The sequence below is a fragment of the Danio rerio genome, chromosome 23 (genome assembly GCF_052040795.2).
Source record: "Danio rerio strain M-AB ecotype USA chromosome 23, GRCz13ab, whole genome shotgun sequence".
NCBI lineage: Eukaryota > Metazoa > Chordata > Actinopteri > Cypriniformes > Danionidae > Danio > Danio rerio.
In genome coordinates, this window is record NC_141043.1 from 39214178 (window position 1) to 39240375 (window position 26198).

Consider the following 26198-nt stretch of genomic DNA (forward strand, 5'->3'; position numbering starts at 1 on the left):
CTGTTGGTCTTTGGGCTTTGTTTTTCTTGTGAAAACTGATTAATTTATAGAATTCGGGGTTTGCTGTATGTTTGCATGGATTTTAATACAGGGGAATAATTCAAACTACAGTCTCAAATGTATCAAAGTGTTATTTTATTTACCTCAGCTGATTGTTCCCAACTGCTTTTTTTCCTCACTGCTGTCATTTTTTTTGTATGATTTAATGAATGAGAGAAAAGTATCTAATTGTCACTGCCAGTGTGAATATATCATGCATTCAATCACCTTCTTTCTAGTATGTAACTGTTCATAAATCCAAGCACATGAAATACATTGCTGACTGCAGTTTGCTAAATAGCCACTGGTTAATTCACTTCTAGCAAATGTTTCTGAATTCTACATGTACTACCAACTTTAACTGGTATTATTTATTTATCCATTAGTTATTGTGGACTATGAACAATATTTATACAGTATTTATTTATAGTTAGCAATGCACTGATATTACAATTATGGCCAACACTAATTAGAAAGTAACCGTCTTCATTTTATTGCTAGTAACCTACAATATTGTGAAATTATAGTTCTATACTATTTTGCTTAAAGGTTTAAGAAACCCTGGAGTACCTTTTAAAAAATTTAAACAGATTTGTGTGTGTTGAGCATCAGTTAAGACAATTTTTGCACCTGTTAGCTTTAATTGTGGGGAAAACTGGATAATTTTAAGCTTTTGTCAGGTAATTTCATTTTCCGGGTTTAAAATAATTTTTGGGACAAAATCCAATCAAAATCGGTGACGTAGCATGCATCTGCTAGTGGAGTGATGACACGTCGGTTCCACATTATTATTCATTGCAGAGTTTTCTTATCTTATGAGAAGACCCTGCTTTTTAATTATTCATTTGAGCCCGCGCCTTCCGAAGGCAAGGCAGACCTGCCAAGCTGTGAGACCCAATGACTGGGTGAGATCACGTCCACATACGACACAGCTTTTTATGTAGGGTCGTTTCCTTGATCCACAGGATTTGTTGCATGTTTTTCCCAGCTATGCTGTCAGGGGCGATACAGCAAAGCTGTTTGCGTGCAGCAAGTAGCAAGTATTTTTGTCAGGAGAGCTGTATGAGAATTGGAGAATAGTGGACGTTCCTTTTATCAGTTTAGTTCATTAACATTCAAACACATTGCCTATTTTTAAAATACTCCAGATTACCACAGGTTGAAATAGACAGGGAAAGAGACCTGCTGCACTGCTATCCAATGTGTCTGCATTCAGACCCGGGGATTGAGGAGGAGAGAAGTCCTTCTCATTTATAGTGTGTATATAAACATAATTATCTTTATAGTAATCTAACAAATTGTGGTTATGTGTATATGAAATTACGAATAACATATGTAGCAAGGCATTAAATTACTTACTGTTTATTTCTTTGAATTTTAACTTATAAAATCATGCGTCTCCTCAGTTTGTCTTATTTTGTGAGCTAACTGACCACACCCACTCCTCCCTCTGTTCTCAGCTCTCCATACCCATCAGGAAGCTTTTTTTTTAAACTCAGAGGTAGACTTGAACCGTAAGAGGGGGGTTTCATGGCCATTTAAATAATAAAGCATTAAAATGCTAAAATCTATCCTTTTAAATAAATTTAAATCAATAAAAATTAATAACACTTTCATACATTAGTATTGATACAGTGCTTAAGCTCTGCATTGCAACACTGTAAGTTAAATTAGTCAGATGAACAAATAAATACACAATATTGACCAATACTAACATAAAAAAACTGTACTGCAAGTGAAATTTCTGCATTTTCTAATAGATTTCAACATTTTAGGTAAATAATAGGTAATGCAAAATAAACATATATTTATAAATTATTATAAAGCAGAAATTATTGCTATAATTAACTTCCTAAATATTATTTTACAAAATGTTATTCAATGCTTAAGAAGAGCCAATGAACACAAAAAACATTACATTATTTTATTAATGAAACCCATCCCACACCCTGAACAGAACCGCATAACCTAAAAACAAGTTAGATACAGTATGCAAAAGTAGGAATAACTGCACAAAAAAGCAAACAATGAATCCAATTCTTTGATTGTACTGCCCTGAAATTACCTGTGTTCTGAAATGACAATGTCTCTTAAACATTACAGAATGTCCGGTTTCCTGTTGTATTATATAGTGGGGGTAACAGGAATCTTTTTCTTTTCTTTTTTTTTTTTTTTTTTTTTTTTTGCTGTCTAGGGTTTTACTGCATCTACTGGGAGATTAAACAGGGCTTTCAGGTTAGATTTCAGGGGAAGTGTAACTCATGAAAATAAAACTGCTTTTAGTCTCGTATATATTCTGACACTAAAGATGACTCTCTGGAGTACAGCTTAAAAACTATCAGAGTAAAATCTGGTCAAGCATACAATACAAATACAGTAAATAGATGGATACAGAGCGACTGCAAAAACCTGTTTCAGTGAGGTGTAATGGTTACATCACTTCTAAAGTCAATACAGATAATGACATGTTGTATAAAAGACAAATAACATATAGGAACCAATTAAACCTGACCTACAGTAAACAGCAAGAAATCATTCAAACAAAATGAAAGTTCTGTGAGTACACTGAGCCCAATGTTTCAAACATTTTAAAACAGGTATATGTTTTAATGCATAATGCCTTTTCATAATATCCCCTTTGTTGTTTCACTTTTTAATATATGCATTAAAATATTCTCCCTGTGAATGTAATTAAAATGTAATCACTGTGTCTGGAAATTTATGAATTTTTCCTCAGGTAATGAGCTTCAGCAAAGTCTAAGCACAGCTAAATAATGTTCACCACATGATCCACGTGATGCACCATTAAGCCATCACACATTAAGTTGAATTAAATATAAGAGTCCTTGAATTTCGTCAGGCACAATTTAAAGCAGTTCAATTCAAAGTCCATTCTGAAAACTTTCTAGTGTGTATCTTCAACACCAAGAGGAACACCCAAGTGCTTGAGCCGTCTGTCTTGGTATGTTTTGCATACAAATAATAATTCAATTCTTAATGTTTCGATACAATGCATGAAACTTAAGTCAAAGCATTAAATTAGATATTATGACTACAATGTGACTACTTAAACTCTTCTTAATGACCACATCATCCATGCTTAAGTGGATTTCCTCCAAAGAAAGTCTTGTGCATGAGATTGGGTAAACTTCCTGAAAGGAATCAAAAGTGCCGTTCTTTACTCTTACATAATAACGGGACAATCAGTCGCTGGTGTACTCCATTGCACATATTCACACATCTTTCTTCAAACTAAAGATTCCAAAAACTTCTACGACAAGAGCTACACAATGAAGAGCACCCAAACGAATCTTAAATCTAAAATCTGCAAGGATCTCGATATCATTGTGCTTTACATTATTGCTGATGCTGATTAATGATAGTGTTACAGAAGTAAAAGCCTTATGACTAAACTCAAATAAAACACAAGAAAAGATAGACTGAAATAACCTTAACACACACACGCACACACACAGAGAGAGAGAAACACACACTAATTCTTTCTCTTCATATGCAACCTGCTTCATTACAGACGCTTTCTGCTTGTCAGTTGATATGTGTAAAATAACACGTCCGTGCAAGTTACTGTAAAACCGTGTGCCACCCACAATAGAGGTCTAACAGCTTATGCATATTCTAAGTGCATATAAAGTGTAAAGCAAATTGCATATTTAAATACTCATGTCAATATAATATAAAGCGCAAATGCTTCTTAATACAAAACTCTTAACAGGTGTTGCGCTGATGCAAAGCCGTCCACGCTGCAAAGGCCATCCATTCCTGCAGTTCTGCTTCTCACCACAGGGGGCTCTCAGCCAGCTCTCTGCATGACGACACACAACAGGACAAGTGTGAGTTTGGGAAGAAATAGTGCGTTTATAGATGACATAGGGGCGAAAGAGATGGATGGAGAGAGCGAAACTGACGGAGGGGGTAGAAGAGTAGAGTTAGGGAGAGAAAGAAAGAGGGCGAAGGAGAGAAGTGAGGGAGAAAGGGTTTTAATGATGCTGAAAATTGGCCGGTGAGCGCTGACTACCCTCTCCGTAAATCATTGCTACAGCTTCCTGTCAACTTATCTGTCCTCTTGTCCTCCTCTCACAGAACTCCCCCTATCCTTTCTCTCGCTCTCTTCTCCCTCACTAATTTTATGAGGTGGTATTCAAAACTTCCATCTCCTCACCATATTCGGACTGTCACCATAAATAAAGGCCTGCATTAGCGTGTGCGAGTGTGCAAAGACAGAAAAAGAGACAGACTGTGACAGGGAGATATAAAGCCAGGCGTTCAGGAGAGAGAAGGGCCGAGCGGTTTTTGCGACAGTGACATATTTACTTGTGTGGGTTGTGTAAGAGTATATGTGAAAATCTATCTGAGCCCATGTCTGCAGGTCACAGATAACGACAGTGTGACTGATGGGGTTTATAGACAGTGAATGTGTGTTTGTGCGTGCTGTACCCGAGGGTAGTGTCTCTGTTGTCAGGCAGGAGAAGAGCTGTCTCCTCTCCAGAGCTGTGCCCGCCTGACAAAGCGGCCTCATACTCTTCCTCCTGTAAAACACACATGCAATCACATACACATGAATAAAGGCTCTGTTTTGGCAAGTCTGAAGAACGCAAGCAGATTTTTTCCATCATCTTTATGAACTACTTGACATGAGTTCATTCAATCACGTTTAAGTGTATTTGTACCTGAAAGCATCAGGTTTTATTATACTTATTATTATTAGTCAAGGCTAAAAGGAATTGCTAACAATTTAGAGAATGACACAATTGTGGCTTCTGGCTCAAAGCGCCTCTATGGTCTTCAATACACAGAGTCTAAAATATTATTCTGCTTTAAAGTATTATTTTATTCAGCTGTGCATGTAAAAGATCATTCATTTCCAAATGATTTTTCTATTCAGATATTTTCCTAATCAAGTCTGAATAGACAGACATTTTTCAATCTATAACTCTGCTGTATCATAAAATAGAAATGCTTTTTTTTTTTAACTTTTAGGTCAGTTTCAACAAAAATTATAGAAAGAATAAATAAAAATGCAATAAACAAATCAAAATTAGCATCTGATAGTCAAAGTCCACATTCAGAGCTCTTTTTTTTAAGAAAGGCTTTCTGAGCCTCCAAAATTGTCATTTTTAATAATATCTTTATAAGGATGTTGAATTTGTATTAATCTGTTAACAAATTAATCGGGAAAGTTGTTAAGTGTCAATGTGACGCTTTCCTTATAGAACAAGTTAAAGTTGACATATTGATTGAGTCTCGTAAAAATAAGTAAACAAATACTAAATACTAGTACAATTATGTACAGGTCCGTAGCCAGTCTGGTCAAAGGGGTTGCTCTAGACCTTTTTGCAGTAATTCACCACATTTTCTATTTAATTATAAGATTTAAATACTGTATTTTAGTCGCATCTAAAGCACTATTTTTAGCTGAATTAACTTGTCGGATGGTCATCATAACCACACTTTTTGATGTACCAATATCATTTCCAAAGATTTAGAATAAAGAAATATGACCAAATTTATCACATCATATATAATTAGAAAAAACAGGAATCTGTTAAAGATTTAGATTTAAAATGTAGCTTTTTTCATTTATTAGGCAAACAACAAACTGGCCAGCACATTCAACTTTTCTCAGTCAGAATTTGGGATGCTGAATTTGGCATGGTGACCTAAGAACGAGAAGTCAAGCTTTGCCAAATTCAGCATCCTAAATTCTATACCGACAGCCAACAAAGGATTTTGCTTGGTTTTAAAGCCTTTTTCGATTAGTTATTTTCAGAATTATTATGGATTAGCAGTCAAAATAGGAAAAATGAGCACATGTATGGGACAAATTCTGGACCTTTGTCAGTGAGGGGTGAGTCTTACCACCCCAACCCCCCTACGGGGCTGACATATACATAATTGTATGTGTATATACTAAAGTTTCTTTCTAGAATTTGGAAGGTTAAAAAACTGAATAATTTTAGTGCAAAATAAATTACTGAGAAATGTATAGCTTCTTTTGTGCCATTTGATTTGATCAGATTTGAGGGGCTGTAATTGCACAATCAACACCTTGATGATGACAAACCCTCACCGACTCAGAGCTGTGAGTGTGTGAGCGAGCACTGGGTTGGTGTGGAGATGAAAGGGGTGCAGGCTGGCTGATGACCACTGTGGAGGGATGTCTGGGAGAGGGTGGTGGGGTGGCTGGGAGCAGCAGGTCAGACTGGGGCTGCTCACACAGACTATAGTGATTCAGAGGCCCAGAAGAGTGTGTGTCCTGCAAGGCCTCCGGGTTCTCATCCTCAGAATCAGACAGCAGTGGGCTTTCAGCACGACCTAAAACCGCAATCACAGATTAGTGTTCACAAGTGACCAATTATAGGGAAAAAATCAAGCAGAACAAAATCAGTTATTTATGTTTATAGCACAAAGTCTTTAGCATTAAACAATACACACTGTAGGTGCATCCCAAATCACATACCTATACACTATTCAACGCCATTTTTTACTATAAATAGTGTAAGAAGTGCGTTTACACTGAAAACTAAAACAATACTAATACTAAACTAAAAATAATAAGTGCACTTTAATTACCCAGATGATGTACTCATTTAACGGGTAAAATAAAGTGTGGACTGATGGACACTTCACAAACTCAACGATCGCAGCTTAGCTCACATAGCGGAAGAGGCAGAGCTATCTGGCGCACATGTTGGACTACTTTATTTATTTTGGATTTTAAAAAGCAGTATTCTCCTACGAGAGTGATTATAGCGGCTCCCGATGGTGAATGCGGTTTTAGTCATGGAAGATATTATTTAGTACGTCGGTCATTTATTTCACTTATTTGGCAAACGTCAAGCCTCATTAGGGACACAGTTTGAATTTCTGTTTAGGAAAAAACCCATTAGTGTGCCATTTGGGATGCAGCTATTGTTTTTATTGTAATGATTAGATCACTTCATTGACAATGTATTATAGACATCACCTTTTTGAAAAGTACACTATATACTATGTGTATGGGTGTGTATATACTGTCCACTCTATAGACAACACCCTAAATCTTTCTGATTTTGATTGTAATGTAATAACATGCATTTTTTTATAAAGCTGCTTTGGAATAATTATTGTAAAAAGCAAAAAACAAATAAACTTTAATTGAGATTTATGTGAATATATATAATTGTGAATGTCGCTACAATAATATATAAAAAATCTAAATAATTTAATATTAAATAGTGTATAAAAATATTTGATTATCATTTGGAACTAATTCAATATAAAACAATAAAATATTTAAATATCAATTTTAAACTGATCAACCAAGCTGAGTGTGTTCCTTATTTAAACTATCGCTGTTTTAAACCTCTATAATTTAAATGCCTGAGCATTAACTTAACATGAACACAAACTTTTTTTTTATAAAATACATTTAATAAATTAAATTTGACATTGCTAGGATGCTAAAATAAGCTTATAAATGACGAAAACAGTTAAACATGATGCGAAAAAGGAATTCAGATTTTTCATGCCTATTATGATGCATATCCGAGTGAAAGAAACAAGACAAAATGCCAGGGAATTGATTGGATCATTGTAGTTTACAATTGCTGCTCTAATCTTATGTGAACTGTCCTGCCTTCACGCTGGTAAGCACCTCATCAAAGACAGGAAGAGATGTTGATAATCATTAAAGATTACAAGTCATCATAAATTTTAGGAAGTGTTAAGCATGGATAAATCATTTGTAATAAATGCTGCAGTACACTATTTTTAATAAGCCCCTTTTAATTTCACCTGGGCATTCAACAGACAAGCTCTTGATTGGTACATTGCTAACTGCTGCTGATATAAGATATATTTTTATTTTATTTTTTTTTTTATAGTGTAGTTCAGAGATGATATGTTTTCCTGTTGCTCACAGCTTCATTTTTATGCAATGTCAAGCCAGACTTTTAACTATAATCAGCATAAAGTTATGTCAACTTTGAAGCTTATACTGGTCAAAATCCTGTTCAGCACAATAAACCGAGTAACTTCCACTGAAACTTTGTGGAGTTGCATGCTTCCGGGAGGTGGTGTTAGTGTGCTGTGTTGTACAATGTTGAAGTCTTGTGATTGTGCAGGGTCGTATAACGCAGTGTTGTGCAGTGGTGTGTGGCATTTTATGATGTGGCTGTCTGCTGCCTGCAGTTCTGTGGTATTGTTGTGTGAGGGCAATAAAGAAAGAAGACAGACCCACAATAGTGTCGTTGTGTAGTGATGTTTGTACAGAATTAAAGAAAGCACAGTGACTCACTGCTCTGCAGCAGGGCCGTCTCACTCCATTTACAATCGCTCAGCACCTCCAGCCTTCTCTCCAGCTGACGGCTGTACTCCATCACTTCCTGCACACACACACAAAGATAACAAAACTCACATTGTATACAGTGAAATAATGTCATACTGTTGGGTTTAAAATATCATACCGTTCATCACCCTGTCCCTAAACTATTGGTGTAATGGATTAGATTTCAGTCAATTCTTATTGCCAGTTAGGAGTTTTGACGCTAACCTAATGTTTTGGTCATAAAATGATCATGTCTCAACTCTCAAGTTTGTCTTAAGTCTCATATACATTTTTAAAGTAATGTTTGTTCCAAACTTTGATTGAAAAAATGTATGAGATGAAGTACTTGCAGTATTTAAAATGAATTACTCATTCTGGGGTAACATTTACATGAACCCATTTGGCAGATGATTTAATTCAAAGAACTTAATTACATTAAAGGTACACATTTTACCTAGGAATCAACACGAGGGCCTTTACATTGATGATTGTGGTTTTAAATTAAATAACATTTTCATTTTCTGTTTTCTATTTTAGCACAACTATAGAGAGAATTTATCAACTTTCTTCTTCAGCTCATAACCTAAAGTGAATGTGTCTTTTTTTCCAATAGAATCAGACAGAATTAGAAATACATTACAGTGAAAGCCTATAGCGATGATAATAAACTTTCAAAAATCAAGAGACTCTTGTGACAAATTTGCTTCTCCTTAATTCAATTTTATAAAAATTTAACCTTGCACTAGGACTAGCTAAATATCTAAACCCAGTTACTTTCTTTTGGTATTAGAAAATGGATATCATAAGGGGATTCACAACTGCATATCCCTGAATACACTGCCATGTTCTGCAAACTCCATTCACTATTATTACAACAGTAACATGCTAACCAGATGTTCATCCACTCCGAAAGGATAAAGTTTATAGCTCACGTAAGATTTCTTTACTTAAGAATTCAAGCAAAGACTAACAAAAATACAAGCTTCAGATTTCTGTATTTAAGTCCCGTGGGTCTGCTTGTCTGCTCAGTTTCCAGTATAAGTGCATTTACTATGTGGAAAATTGCTTTAAAACCAGGGTCCCTGAGCTGTCAGACACACAAAGAACAAAACATACCCATAAGAGACAGGTTGTTCTGTGGTTTAAAACTAGTACAACAGCATGTTTTTGCTATTGCCTTTAGGCTCTTGTGAATGCGATATTTGTTTACCAAGAAAGTGAGGACAACTAACACTAAACAACTTTATTGCGAACTTATTGTATGACCTGTGCGAACCAGACTTTTGAGCTTTGATAAGAACATGATGGCACAGAAAATAGATCTTGCCTGTATTTCTGTTTGCAGCTGTTCCTTTTCTTTCTGAGCCACCCTGAGACTTGCCTTTAGCTCCTGAAGCTCACGCCGAGTCTCACTTAGCTGAACCTATACACCAACACAAATTTGTTAAAAAAAAAACCAAGACTCATGATTTCAAATATTTACTTGACATTACAAACATATATTGACACCTTCATTTACATTCAATTTAAATAGCAAACGTCAAATATAGGTCACTAGTCAAATTTCTGCAAGCAAATGATAAGCATGTGATATTGGCCATGTTAACTCCCAAGTGTATTAGACAGGTCTAAAAACTTAGTTTTAATTACTGATTTTTAATTACTTGATTTGGCTGCATGCCATTTGTTAATATTATGTTTATATTTAAGTTTTAAAGTAAATGTTATTTATATGCTTTTTTTTATATATAGTCTTTCTTGTAAAAAAAAAAAAAACATGCCAATCTATACCAGATGTAAAATTCTCTTTATTTTTACATGATTTTTACTGCCTAAAAAGCTGAATTTCCATGGCCTATAATGAATGGAAAAACAGTGTTACTGTGCTTAATTAATAAATAAAGCACAACATTAAGTCGAAAGTGCTCATAATATTCAAATAGTTTGAGCTGGAATTTTTCATCAATGTAATAGCTATTGTGAAAGCAACAACATAATTTATCAAGATTTTTTAAATAAATGAAAAGAAATGAGCACACAGTCTAACACCCTGTCATCGACGTGGTCATTTTCGAGACAGCTATTGAAATTTACATTTTGTTAACATGTTTCTATAAGTTAACAGGTACAGCTTGATGACTGCTGGTTAACAAGCAGAAAGGAATAAAATGGCACTGAAAAAAACAACAATAGGCAAAACGTGTGAAACAACATAATAAAAAACAAGATTAAGTACAGAAAAATGACATTTTGATAAATGGAATCTAATTTTAAGCGACAAACAAAAGTCTCTGATATTCCCGGGCCTGGACAAAAATATTTAAAATTCCCTGACTTTCAATGTCTGGAATAGACCTTTTAAAATCAAAAATTCCATGACCCTTGGGAACCCTGAAGAGAGTTTTCTGTTTACCCGATTGCAATCTTTCTCTCTTCCCAGCTCCACCACTGCTTTCTCTCTCTCCATCCTTGCCTTCTGCAACATCTCCTCCTTCTGCTGGATCTCATCATTTTGGCGTTCCAGACGCACTTTGTCAATCTGAAAATTTATGCAATCACTTATATGAAAAACAATCTTAAAGTTGTTTTTTTGGTTTTGTTTTTAATATACATTTTCACTATACTGTATGTACCTCAGCATTCTGCTGCAGTGTCTCTCTCTCCTGTGCCCAGTTGGCCCTGCCTTCTCTCAGAGCCAGACTGGCATCTGCTAACTGAAGTGTGAGCTGTGCGGCCTGCAGACGGGCCTGATGGAGCTCAGCATGTGCACTGTCTCTCTGAGCAACCATGTCTCTCAGCTCTCCCCTCAGAGTCTCCACACAGTGTTCACTAACATTCAGACGCTCCTGAACACTTCGGAGTTCATTCAAAGCCAATTCATTGGCTGCCTGCTCAACAATGACACAAACATGAAAACGTCATGCCCTTATCAGACTACAGTTCTGGCGTCCATTTTAGCTATCTTTTCATATATTTCTGTGTGTGTGTGTGTGTGTGTGTGTGTGTGTGTGTGTGTGTGTGTGTGTGTGTGTGTGTGTGTGTGTGTGTGTGTGTGTGTGTGTGTGTGTGTGCCAAATTTATACCAAATTTTCGGGAGTAATTATAAGAACTGTAAATGCACAAAACATGAGGCTGTTATAATTTTTTTAGAGTTGGTGCTGTTTTTGTTAATAATAAAATTACCTCAGCATCACAAATTAAGCCCATGCAACTCTGAATTCAATTCTACTGTCAAATGTGCATATCTGAGAAACAAATCTTGAATATTTAACAATATTATTATCATATTTGCAGCACAGCCAAATCAGACAATGCTTCGACCATTCATACTGCTGACAAGTGTTAGTTCTAAAGGGTCTGTTCACCAAAAAAATAGAAAATTATTATTAATTACTCTTCCTAATGTTGTTCCAAACCCCTGAGACAATTGTTTGTCTTCATCATCAAATTAACATATTTTAGGTGAAATCTGAGGGCGCTCTCATCCTCCATGGACAGCAAGGTTCAAGATTCAATCAAAGTCCAGAAAGGTACCAGAAGACATCCACAAACAGACCATGCTTTTAGTGGTTTAAAATGAAAAATATCAAGCTACGAGAATAGTTTTGTGTGCACAAACAAAAACAACTTAATTCAACAATTTGCTTTCCTCAGTGTCAGTATCTTGTGCACATTCATGACTGTTGTTGATGTTTTTGGTGTCTTTTGGTATCTGTTTTTTGAATGAGCCTTGAACCTTGCTGTCTATAGAGGATGAGGGAGCTCTCAGATTTATCCTAAAAAAATCTTTGTGTTCTGAAGGCTAACAAAGGTCTCAGGGGTTTGTAACAACATGAGGAGTAATTAATAACAATTAATAACAACAAAGCCTTGTAATGACTACTTACATTTAGTTTACATTTACATTACATTTAGTATTTGTTTAGTTTTGTTTGCATCTATGTATGTACACCTAGGTTTCTGTTCATGTGCTGTATCAGGGCTATAAATTGCGACAGTTGTGGTCACATGCGGCTGAAATTTTATCTATGCAACCTCAAAAAATAATTGGGAGCGTTTGTGCATAACGTTGGCGTGCGACCATTTTCACTGCAATATGTTCACCGCATGCGCGGATTTAGAAGACATTTATGCAGAATACATCTTTGTCTGCTGTGAAAATTATTAAAGCATTCACTGTAAAGCTGGTGTGACGGAGTTTGCAGGTAACCACGTTTGCCACATCTTTACTATTTAAAGGGCACCTAGGTTACCCCTTTTTTCAGATTTAATATAAGTCTTGTGAGTCTCTAGAATGTGTATATAAAGTTTCAGATCAAAATACCCATCAGATTTTTCATTATACCTTTTACAAGATGCTGTTTTATACTGATTTCCAGCAGGGGGTGGTTTTGTCGTACTGCGCCTTTAAGACGAGTCTTTCCCGCCTACTGTTTCTAAATGCCTCCTCCCTCAGCTGCGTCAGACAACAGACAGACTTAAAGGAAGAAGGTCTCACGTAGCGTTTGTGAGATACTACAGTAAGAACTAACATTTACTAATCAGTATTGTGAAGTTGCATTGATGAGTCACACACAATATCGTTACAAATTGCGCGCACACACACACACACACACACACACACACACAGATACACACGCACACCGCAGATGACACACACACACACGGGCAGGCAGACAGACACAGCGCGCTTAGCTTAGTTAAGGCTAACCTCAAGTACTGTGTGGATATCTGTTATTCTAATGTACAAATTAAACCTGATTTAACTTCCACAAACCGGGATTGAAGCGTCTTCTTTTATAATTGTTCTGACACGTGGCTGTGCTGATGAAGTAAAGCGCTGTAATTAGTTACATACATACTCTGTTTTAAAACACTTTAAACATGTGAAACTTACTCTTAATCACATTTGATGATGATTGCTGATCCTAGCGAACAGAACAGACCTTTTATTCCCGGTTGCTTTGCGTATGTCTGCCTGGTCTTGTTGACATATACACGTGACTACCGGAACATGTTAATGCGCGCAGCTGTCAATCAATTCGGTGGGCGGGGGGATCGCACACCTACGTAATGGTGCGATCGATTTAAAAACAGCTCCAATTGGCCGACCCTTTTTTTGTAGTTAAATTGAAAAAAAAGGACTGGGTGTGTTCATATCACCCCAGTATGACGGTCTATACACTATACCAACACACAGATCTGTCCAAACAGCTTGAAAAGTAGATTTTTTACCATAGGTGCCCTTTAAGCCTGAGAGATTCTATTTTATCCTTCTTTTAATTGTCATGCAGTCAGCCATGCAACTGGCAGCTATATGTAAAATGTAGCACAGTGTACACCATAGCAAAAGGGCTTACAGTCACTAAGATTAACCTAATATTGCAGCTCATGAAAAGATCGGTATTGCTATTAAGATTACGTATGCAAATAATGTTAATAGCGTCTTTGGAATATCAGACACCACCTGTGAGAACAGCACAGTTATTATCAGTAACTAAGTTTCATTCATGTCAAGAAGTGTGTGGGCGCATGAAGATTTTTTTGTTGTTGTTTATTAGTTTGATTAATGTTGATTTTAAATGAAGTAAATCTGTTAATATAAAACTTGTAGTAACGGTGTAGTGCTCCCAAATTTTTTCAGTGAGGAGCACCAGTGCTACTGAGCAAAAAGGTTAATTTTGAGCCCTGTATATTATTGTCAATAATGCATGATTTCAGCCTCTTTTGTGCAGTTATACAATCTACCAGCAGGGGCTGTCTGGACCATACAAATCAGTCAAACTTTGTCCCCCTTATAAAAATAGCATGCACTTTAAGATCACTATTTCAAATCACTGTTTTGAGACAGGACATCCTGTGTACACCTCCTCAGACATTCAAGGTGAAAGCTGGGGTGTGAAACTGCTGAAGTGTTACCTCCTTCCTGTGAGCGCTGTTGAGTTTGTGTGTGAGGGTGGTGATGGTGTCTCTAAGCTGCAGGGCGTGTGTGTCTCTCTGGGCCAATGAGCTTCTCAGACTCTGGAACTCTGCTGACAGACTGTGCAGCTCTTTCTCTGTCTGCTCCATCTTTAACTAGTATAATGCAAAAAACAATGACACGTCATGAGCATGTACATCTCTTCTATTTGTAAAAAACTGCATTGGTATTAGATTAGAAACCTTCAGGTTCTTGTGTTCATCTTCATCCTCCCTCTTCTGAGCTGCTGATTTTTTAGCCCTTTCCCTCATCCTACAAATCGCAAACATGAGAACCAATGAAAACATGCAGCTCAACGAGACAATAAAAACACTGTTTAGAAGTGGATGCATATGTGCACAGTATATGAAACACTAACATGGCCTGATTTGACCCAGAGAACACAGTAGAAATATTTACTTTTAAAACACATTAATTGCAAATATACTTGACTAATGAGAAAATAATAATCATAATAATACAAAATCTTGATTATTGATCGCAAGTGGTCACTAAAAACACATTTCAGATATGCTAATATAAGGTGAAAACAAGCATGCACTACAACACAAGCAGTGTGGTTTGCACCACAAACAAATAGCTCTTCGAAATGCAAATGTTTTCAGTCATTGATTTCAGCCTTCTAAAACTATTTCAACTACAATCAAAATTTTTTTTTCCTGATTTGACAAAATACATTTTAGCTGCTGGAATTTCAGTGCCGCATTAATCATAAACATAAATCATGGTACACTTATTGCAGTTATGATTTCTGACAATAATATCTGTTATTAGCTGATTATGTTACTACATTCCTTAAAGGCACAGGTTATGGTTACACTTTTTTTTTTTTACAATGTCCTCGTTACTATACATTTACACACTGAATGATATTCACTTAATAATTGTACTATAGGGTTACAGTGATGTTAAGTTGATGTTTAGAAGATTCAGTTGCATGTACCATAACTGTATAATTTATTATTACTATAGTACAAGAAACTTATAACAAAGGACACCATAAAATTGTGTCACTTGTCTCGCACTAATGTTTTGAAATAGTTTAAATCTGTAGAGTTTTAAGCATCAACACTAGCTACATATGTTTAAATTCCAAAATGCTAATTAACTTTATGCGCAAAACTTGAATAATGCATAAAAGATGTGTGAATAAAGCAGCGTTTCCATCCAACCAGTCAAAGAGAACAAAATCGTCACTTTCTGATTAACTGGTGCCAAATATCAACAGTTAAAATGGAATTTGCTGCGATACGAAAAGCAGCGTGGATCTTTTTCTTATTTAATAAATGACTTTCACCTCAGAAAACAATGACGACACGCAATGAGTGTGTGGTGGCATTTAAAGATGTGAGACAGAGCACAGATGCTCTTGACAGTTCTGACTACGTAGCTAGTGAGATGGAAAACATGAAATTCTAAACAAAATGTAAAGCTACACTTGGAGGACAAAAATGTTACAAAACAGAAAAGTTTTGGGTGTTTACATGGATGCTATAATGATGACATTAAAAAAATCTTGCACTTTAAAACCTTTGTTTTAGAAACAATTCATTGTGTAAACAAACAAGCAACAGTTTTCATGAATTTGCCCAAAAACAATGTCGTAAATAAATGGCCCCTATGTCCGCATCGACATGTCATATATAGCAAACAAGTACATTCAAAGACTAGAAGATACAAAGCCTCCCACCTTTCTAAGTCAGTCTCTCTCTCCAAGCCCCTCTGGGTCAGTATTTTGATGTCCTCCTCAAGCTCTCTGATTCGCTGCTCATTCGCTTCTTTTTGAGCAAGCAGGGCTCTTTTCTCCTCTGTCAGGGCCTCGCCTAAATCCTCAACTTCCTAAAAGAGAGACATGATGGTAGTACACTAAACAGTAAAACTAAAATATGTAGCTGTTATCATTTTACCAGTGTGTGTCTCTCTCTCTGTGAACATATATACAACAGTAAACATAGTCAAGACAAAATATGCACACAACTGTGACCTAGGGCTGACCACACAGGCTGATGAAATGAGTGTTTACACTACCTTCTGCTTCTTCTTCATGTCCTCCACTTTCTCTCTATATTCTCTCACTTCCTCCTTCAGATCGTCGATCTTCCTTTCAAGCTCCTTGCGTGTGTGTTCCCAGGACCCTCTGTCTCTCTCCCTTCTGCCTTTCTCCCTCTCCACGTTCTGGTCTGCAGCTTCTAGAGCCTGGAGCAGCTCTGCACGCTCCTTTAAACACTCCTGAAGACGACTCTGTTAGGAGGAACAACAGAGAAGACGATGATTGGGGTCAATTGAATAAAATTTGATTATTTACCTCTTTATGGTGTTAATCAAAATATTATATTTATTACATACAATTGAATTAAGAATTATTAGCCCTCCTGAATTATTAGCGCTTCTATATAATCTTTCCCTAATTTCTGTTTAATTTTTTTCTAAATATAATAATAGTTTTAATAATTGATTTATTTTACTGCCATGATAGCAGTAAATAATATTTAACTAGATATTTTTTTAGATGCTAGTATTTAACTTAAAGTACCATTTACAGGCTTATCAATGGTCATTATGTTAACTAAGCAAGTTAGGGTAAATCATTGTATAATGATGATGGTTTGTTCTGTCGAAAAAAAAAAAGTATTGTTTAATGGGGCTAATAATATTGACCTAATGTTTTTTCTGTATCCTAAGCTTTTTTCATAAAGCAGCATAAGCAATAAGATGACCTCGCAACGTAACCTTAGCTGCGTCCCTTTTTATTAAAGGAGAAACTAGGGAGCTCTGATTTTTTTACCAATACTGAATTATTTTCTGTCTAAATAAAGAGCAGAAATTAATATTACTTAAGAGATAAACATTACATTTCCAATTAATAGACTTTTGAATAGGTATACTTATATCAAGGACTAAATAAACTGGGCCGTGGTCAGACGGCACAATAGGGCCAATTTGACAACAACTCACATAATGTATACAATCGTATGGTATTAAAAAAATTATTAATCTTGAGTAAGATTTATGGGGTGAGAATAAAAAGCATAATCCCTGTCTTTAGGATGCAGCTCCCTTCAAATATCCACCAATCCGAGATCTTTTACAAGTACTACACAGTATATGTGATGATTTGCAATCAGTTGAAATCTGAGATGAGGATTTATCCAGAGTTCCATCAAGCATGCTATTGAAATCGCCTCCTAAGAAGCCAATGTTTTTGCAGAGATGATTAAACTTTAGGATGACATGAGACAAAGTTAGAGCAGTCCACATTTGGGGCTTATACATTGCCTACAGTAATATGTTTTCCAAGAATTAGACCAGAAATTAGCACGAATTGTGGTGCCCCTGCTATTTGGCGCGTACGAGGAAAAGTATATCTGGCTGACCCAATCTCTTTTCAGTTTCAAATGTTACTTATCGGATAAATGCGCTTCTTGTAGTAGTGCTATAGATGCACCTTTTTTTTTGAGAAATGTTAGAATTTTCTTCCTCTTGATTACATGACCTGTGCCTTTCGTGTTCTATGTCACTAATTTAAAGTAATTGGTCCCACTTTATATTAAGTGTCCCTAACTACTATTTATTTACATCAAAAAAATAAATACAACATACTTACTGTGTTTATCATGTATTTGAGAACAATTGTGGTGCTTCTGAGTTGGGATAGAGGTTGGGTTATGGACAGGTTTGGTGGCATGGGTAGGTTTAAGGGTAGGTTAAAGTGTAAGGGATGGTCAACAATGTATTTACAAATGTAATTACAAAAGTTAATTACAGATGTAATTACATACATGCATTTAATCAAGCATAAGTACACAGTAGATACATGTATTTACACAATAAGTACATTGTAACAAACTATTAATTCCTGTGTAAGTACATATTAGTTAAGCCCACTTAATATAAAGTGGGACAAAATAATTAAGCATGTTTAAAATTGCACAAAAAAAGTCATATGAATGGTAGTATGCACTGAAAGGAATAACAATTGTGCTGGTATGAGATACTAAATATGAACAAAAGTGTACCAAATATAGAACACAAAACAAACCTATAAAACCCTTCCCCTTAAAATGTTTTTATTCTAGATGAAATAAAACAAACAGAAAAATATATTATTAGAAATACTGTGAAAAATTCCTTGCTTTGTTAAACATCATTCAGGAAAAACCTTAAAAGGACTGTACATAACAATCTGATGTGTCTTTGTGGCAGACCATGTAAATCAATGATATAATAAACCATTAAATATAGTTAAATGTGATAATATTATCTGAATAATTAGCTTAAATGTGTTTCTTACATATGCTGTTGCTCCAAAAATACAACTGCAGTTAATTGAATAATAACAAAGAGAAGTAAGACAGTGACAATGCTACACCAGTAACAAAATGCCATTATTGACTTGGTCGGAAGGCTCAACATAGACTAGTTGGCGTCTAAGATATTCATGTGATCTTTAAACCACACAACAAACCCGCGCATTGTGAAAATGCTGAAAGGAGACTCTCTGTCTGAGGTCTGAAGCCTTCTGTAGCAATACACTGGGGTTTCTCTCCTTTTAATTTTTACCATGTCTTGCAAGGTGTATATTAGAGCTTTACAAAAAAATATGAGCAATGTTCTTACTCTAGTATTGTAAACATACTGTTGTTGTTTTATTATTATTACTATTTTATATATACCAATGATCAAAACATAATGACCAATTTCTGGTTTACTTGAGATGCTGTTGGTCCTCCAAATACTGCCAAATCAACATTGGTATACTGCACATCCAGTGAGGAACCTGATGGTGTCTTGTGGTATCTAGCACCAAGATGTTTGCAGCAGATCCTTAAGTACTGTATATGTTGTGAGGTGAGGAACATCACACAGATGCTCAGTTGGATTGATATCTGGGGAATATTTTGCATAGAACCAGTTGGTCCAGCACATCTAACAAACACTTAACTAGATTGAGATGTGGGGAACTTTGAATCCATGACAATACCTTGAACTCTTCATCATTTTCTTCAGATAATCTAGTGTTGGTGGTAGACGGGTCAACACATACCCTTTGGTCTGTGGCTACACCGCTTTAGATACTGTTCAGACACAATTCACTCATAAGCATCATTAACATTCTATGACCAATTTGTGTGCTTTGTGCCACAGTAGATCTTCTGTCGGTTTAGAACAGATGGCTCACCCGTCAATGCCTTCATGCACAGAAAGCCCAAACCCCTGTTGCCGGTTTGTGGATTGTTCCCCCTCAGGCCACTGTTGTAAATTTTCACCAATGCTGCAACCCACAAGCAACTGCAGAGACTCTAAGCCAGTTGCCTTTCCATAACAATTTTGGCTAGTCAGTTTAATTGAGCCCATTTCTCTTGAATCAACCACGCTGAATATCCAGATTGTTTGCATACCATCCAATTTACTCAGATCTTGACTCGTCAAAATGCTTTGATTATGTTTTGCTAAATAAGAAGATATTCCATATATTAGTAACTGCGGAACATTTCATTTTGAGACATGACGTTACATATTGGGAAGTGTGCTTAGTTCAATGGCAGAAGCAGGTATAATCATATGTGTGTAATGAACTGTATTGCAGTATTTATGCATTCTTCGATTTCATCTGACCTGCAGTAGCTGAGCTCTAGGGATGACCAGCAACATGTCCTCGCCCACTTCCTCTCCTTGACCCTCCTCCTCCAGGGTCACCAGCTCTTCCAGGGGCTTTGGTGCTGAGAAGGTAAAGGCAGCGCTGCAAGAACAAATCTCTCCCTTTCCATCCACATACACAAACTGGTACTGCTGAGCACTAGGCCCTGGTAGGTAAGAAGCTGAAGGGGGAAAGAAAAGGAAGCTGTGAAAGGCCAAACAGAGAGCTAAAAAAATATAAACAAAGCAATCATCATGCTTGGGATCTGATTTTGAATGTAAGCTTCACATATTTGAATAGTTCCTGTCTGGCTATTCAAAGATAGTGAGGCTGGAGATTTCCTACACAATCTCATGAAGCCCCAGGCACTGCTGATGACCTCATCTGGTGTCTCTGTGAGGTCTTAAACACATTCTGTCTCCATCGCCACCGCTCACCACAAATTACAATGCTGCCATTCTGCAATGTGCAAATCTCAGGCCTGTTGACAGTTTCACAGACGCATAAGATTGCAAAAACTTAATAGGACAAATCACACAATTTTTTTTTTTTTTTTAAGTATAGCTTTTTTATGTATTTATATTTTATTATTATGTATTTGTTTGTCAAAAACGATCTAATGTCTCAAAGATTAGTCAACCATTTGGTTATAGAAATTCTGGAATAATCAGGATCCACTAAACACTGATTAGACATGTTTCTTAGAGGGCGTTCACAGAACAATTTAATGTGTGATGTGGTATTTTACTATGCTCGTGGTACAGCACGCTATAAGACAGCATGGTAAAACCATTTTACACACTGTCTCTAAATTAATTATTTTAAAGTATTGCCAACTGGGATTAAAAAAATGTATGCACATTATAAAACAATCAAATAAGCAAGTAAATCTAGGATCATTTTGGAGCATCCTACCCATCCCCACTAATAACTAACTACAGGCAGATTCCTTTGAGGCATTTTTATCTCTTTCATTGGCCATCTGAGGACAAACTTTTGCTAATGTACTGAATGCACCCCAGTGAATGAGACCAGCAGTTGGCTGAATCAATGCAAGGAACTGTAATTGGCAGCTTAATGTCCCTAAAGCACTCTATTCTTTATTCATACTGTATTGAGACCATCAGCTGACTTTCAAGAGAACTTGAACACCAAAATCAATGCTTTAGAGACCTTGGAAATTAACACAGCAGTTGACAGAGGTCCCTTCTTTGTAGCTGGATGGAGCTACTGCCCAAACAAATGTATGGTACTCCTTGACTGATGACCAGCCAACCTGGGGATAAAGGAAAAAAGATCAACTTTAATTGGGCAAAAAAGCTGTATCGGTGCTGGAAATTGTAGAGGTGGCTTTTCTGACCTTAAATAATCCAATCCAGTCATTACTGGCCCATGTGTGCTGTGGGTTGATGGTGTAGTGACAGTCCACTCTGCTCTGTGGAAAGTAGCAACTTCCAACATTACGAAACTCCACCCTCCATGTCTTCTCCATGGCAACAGAATAGTGATGCACCCGAGGTGTTTTCTAAAATGAAAATTGACACATTAAATCCAAAGCAATTTTAGGGAACACATTTCTCATTCTTAAAGCCAGCATGAACATTTTGTTTTTCAACTACTGTGCATCCAGGAAGTATTCATAGCGCTTCACTTTTTCCATATTTTTTTATGTTACAGCCTTATTCTAAAATGGATTAAATTCATTTATTTCCTTAACAATCTACACACAAAACCCCATAATGACAATGTGAAAAAAATATTTTTTGAAAATGTTAAAAATGTGTGTGTATGTGTGTATATATATATAAACCTGAAAAACTGACATGTACGTAAGCATTCACAGTCTTTGCCGAGAAGCTCTAAATTGAGCTCAGGTACATTGTTTTCACTGATCATTCTTCAGATGTTTTAGCAGCTTAATTGTAGTTCACCTGTGATAAATTCAGTTGACTGGACATGATTTGAAAAGGCATAGATCTGTCTATATATGGTCCCAGGGTTGACAGTGCATGTCAAAGCACAAAATCCACCAATTAGGCATGTATGGTGGAGTGTCAAGACGGAAGCCACTCCCCACCTGGAATTTTGCCAAAAGGGAACCGAAGGACTTCCAGACCATAAGAAAGAAAATTCTCTGGTCTCATAAGACTAAAACTGAACTCTATGGAGTGAATGCCAGGCGTTACATTTGGAGAAAACCAGGCACTGCTGATCACCAGGCTAATACCATCCCTACAGTGAAGCATGGTGGTGGCAGCATCATGCTGTGAGGATATTTTTCAGCAGCAGGAATTGGAAGACTAGTCAAGATAATAAAAAAGATGAATGCAGCAATGTACAGAGACATCCTGAATGAAAACCTGCTTCTGAGTGCTCTTGACCTCAGACTGGGGCGAAGGTTCATTTTCTAGCAGGACGATGACCCAAAGCACACCACCAAAATATCAATGGAGTGGCTTAACAACAACACGGTGAATGTCCATGAGTGGCCCAGACCCAAATCCTATTGAACATGGAGAGATCTGAAGATGGCACCGTCGCTTCCCATCCAACCTGATAGAGCTTGAGAGGTACTGCAAAGAGGAATGAGCAAAAATTCCCAAAGACAGGTGTGGACATCAAAAGTTGTGAAATAAGTGAAGCGCTATGAATACTTTCCGGATGCACTGTATATACAGTTGTCAAAATTTTAAGTGGACCAAAGCCAACTCTCATCAAAGTAATAGACTTTTTAAAAAAAATTTTGACTACTGTATTTCAGAGATTATTTTGATTAAAGATTATATATAATCCAAATAATAATTGGCAACATTGATTTAATGGTGACTTTATACACTGTCAATTGGTCAATAGGAACTATTTTACCATATATGCACAAATGCACATGTGTATTAATCATAAATATGCATTCCACATCTGTTTATATCCACATTTACATATATACATAACATTAAACAGGCATTAATAGGTATGGGCATTATTATCAAGGCTTAAAGAGGACAGTAGGGGAGAGGTGAATGCATTGCGCAAGTCAAGAGGAACTGTTTGTTAAATTAGATGCTGAGTTCCTGAGGGTGATTGATAATGTGTGCAGATTTTCTTAGCCAGACACACATCAGCTCTTCGAGAGCATTTGTGACTGGCTGGCAGGTGCCACAAATGCTGTGACCCACTGTGCGAACTGTATGGATTACAAGCAATGACAGGTGCGTCCATCATTAGCAACTCATAATAAACTAAACCCTCCATATTTAGACTCTCCATGAAACGACCAAGGACGTTTTCTGACGTCATGTGTCTGATGTCAGAATCTTGCAGCTTCGTTTCAGTACATTTTTTTTTAAGTTTGAGAAATTGTATAAACAATTTGTAATACATTAAATGATTCTTCATTATGACTTATTAAAAAGTGTGTGAAAATGGTTCATACAAAAATACTAAAAATAAAACAAAATACAGAAACGTTAATGCATTTTTAATTTTACTTGACGCATGGCTGCTGTGGCATAAAAGAAAATAACCATTGCATAAGTTCTGTATTGCTTCAACAATTAAGTTTGTTTTATTTTGCTGAATAACGAAGATAAAACAAATATTTTCTTTGCGTCGTAGACAATCGTGGATGGCTATTGCAAAGCGAGGCCCAAGTTAGAAACAATCTCAAGTTACTCGCTACAGCGTGGCAACAAGAAAAACAATGCATCAGCAGATCGGACACTTTGTTGCAACAATTTAACAAAAACATAGCAACAATGTTAAAATTGATTTTATAATGTGTATTCCTTGAGACCGCTTGAAATAAGCTGGAGGTTATAAACACGGCATGCTTCGTCTTTACAGTAGCTGCGTCCTACTGATTATGCTGCTGTTTTTTTTTTTTCCTTTGTGGAAAAACGCAACCATCGTATAGCAAAACTCACCCGATTTAGCTTAGGTAATCAAAACAATATCCTCTTGAAAACGATGTTCTGTCATAAAAGAGAAAGCGTGTATGAGACTGATGACAAGTCTAATTTACACTGACACATTTGCCGAGATGAGCTGTACCACGAACCTCTCACAACAATAACAAAAACAGAAGCATGGGTGCTTCGGAGAGAACCGCTGCATCATGGGAAATGAAGTGCCTTGACTGGTTTTGAATCATTGCTCAGACTCTCAGAAAAACTAAAATCCCCATCTGTAAGGAAGATGCTTTGAAGGTCGACGTGAGACATGAGACGTCATGGTAACAGTACAGCGATTGGATCTCTGATTGGTTTACAGTTCTCATCGCGTTCACCCATTTACTTGTTATAGGTTAAGCAAATACGTCACTCAAATTTCAGCCAATGCAAGGGATGTACGTTCAAACGCATGGCGAAAAGCAACGCGATTGCGAAACGAACTGGTATGGGAAATCTGACTTATTTCCTCGAAATGGTTCTTTTGGACAGTTCAAAACCATGATTCAGTGTCAGTTCGAATGCGTCTCGTGGCTAAAAATGCAAACCATTAAGATCAACTATTGTGTCTGGGCCAATAAAATTTAATAAAATCGAGTAAACGTCATGTTTGTAATGAATTTGTTAATAGGCTATACTTTAGCAACTTGAATATCGTCGTATGTGTCAAATATTAAATTAATATGGTAAAATTAAAGTGCACTCGTGGTACAATTCAGAAAAAGAACCACAATTCTTTTCTTAGAATCGGTCTGTTGCACACTAGTTCAAACGAATCATTAAAAAGATCCGATTCAGAAAAACGTTCCTAATTTTATTATAATTATATCCTTTAGTAAATATCCTTTATAATGTCCTTTAGTATAGTTAATGCACATACTTTTTTAATTATATTTTTTTCATATGTCACTCTCTTTTAGATATGTCTTCAGGGTCTTCTTTGCAATTTACAGTTTAAACTGCACTTTATTTTCCATATAGCTAGGAGTACTAGCTTGGATCAGCCAGGCATATTATCTTTCATATTTGTGGTGTCCTTACATGGATGGTAAAATAAAATTGCACTTGTGGTAGTCTATAAGCGAACAACGATTCGTTTCTTAGAATCGGTCTGCACACTGGTTCAAACGAATCATTTAAAAGAACCGATTCAGAAGAACGAGTCTTGTTAGGATTTTGTGTTAATATTGGAATGTTTATTGTTATGCTCCCGTGCCGAACTTTGATTATTTGTATGTTCTCTTCTTGTTTGACCGATGTCTGCAATGATTTCAGATCTTATCATGCTTTAATTCCTGCACCCTCAGTGACAGTTAGCATACACGCTTTGAGCTTGAGTAAACAACTCTCTACGTTTCTTGCTGACTCACAGAAACCTGATACTAGAATGCTTGGTAATGACGCTGAAAAACAGATGGTAAATGTCTATCATGCTTAAATAATTCCTTCTAATATTTGTGTCTTACACTTAGGCTCACTTAAAATAGGTTGGCATAATTGACAGCTTCGTGCATGTAATAAAAATTTAAAGGTTAAATAAAAAGCTGTATAATATATTTAAGAAATAGTTAAGGAGAAAAGGGAGATATATAGTAGTCTTGAAAAATTAAGAGCTGAGGAGACATTTGTTTTCCAAAATATTAATTTGTTGATGTTCTTATTGTGAACACCAGATGGCAGTGTACTTTTAGGAAACATGCTATTTACGTAGACGTGGGGGTGTAGTTGCGTGTAATGCCCACTAAGGGATTAAAAAAAAAAAAAAAAAATATATATATATATATATATATATATATATATATATATATATATATATATATATATATATATTATACATATTTATATTTAGCAAAGTGTATGCCCATAAATTAAATGGGGTTTTATCATTTGTCACTCTCTTTTAGATGTGTCTTCAGAGTCTTCTATGCAATTTACAATTTAAACTCTACTTTATTTTCCATATAGCTAGGAGTAATAGCTTGAATCAGCCAGGCATGTTATCTTTCATATTTGTGGTGTGCTTAAATGGATGACTGATTATATTGCAGAAGAAGTTTCTTGAGGAATTTAGCACATATAACACTCCAGTCTTGCGGTGCTATTAGGAGGTCACAAGTCAAAGTGATATACATTCTAAATAAAGTGCTGATTTAACACGTGCATGCCTTTGATGTTAAGGATTTAGGGCTTAAGTGAACATTTCACTATTTTAAGATCTTAACGGCCCTGTCTGTTCCACTGCCTGGATATTTTGGAGTCCTAAGCTTCAAA

The 26198-nt window shown here is 36.1% G+C and overlaps 2 protein-coding genes across 4 annotated transcripts in view; one reads left to right on the forward strand and one right to left on the reverse strand.

Moving 5' to 3' along the window:
• hoxc11a (homeobox C11a) overlaps positions 1–26198 on the forward strand; it is a 108630-nt gene that overhangs the window by 9765 nt on the left and 72667 nt on the right. The window lies entirely within an intron of this gene.
• On the reverse strand, positions 1950–24067 carry calcoco1a (calcium binding and coiled-coil domain 1a). Of its 3 annotated transcripts, XM_087305264.1 has the most exons (16): positions 24038–24067; positions 23904–23951; positions 21344–21508; positions 21157–21259; positions 19962–20164; positions 16374–16586; positions 16036–16184; positions 14528–14597; positions 14285–14440; positions 10999–11253; positions 10779–10904; positions 9693–9788; positions 8336–8423; positions 6128–6372; positions 4495–4586; positions 1950–3862 (listed from the first exon to the last, which is right to left on the reverse strand). In XM_087305264.1, the coding sequence occupies exons 3-16, from the start codon at positions 21473–21475 to the stop codon at positions 3835–3837; spliced, it is 1956 nt and encodes a 651-aa protein (XP_087161390.1). In that variant the 5' UTR covers positions 21476–21508; positions 23904–23951; positions 24038–24067; the 3' UTR covers positions 1950–3834.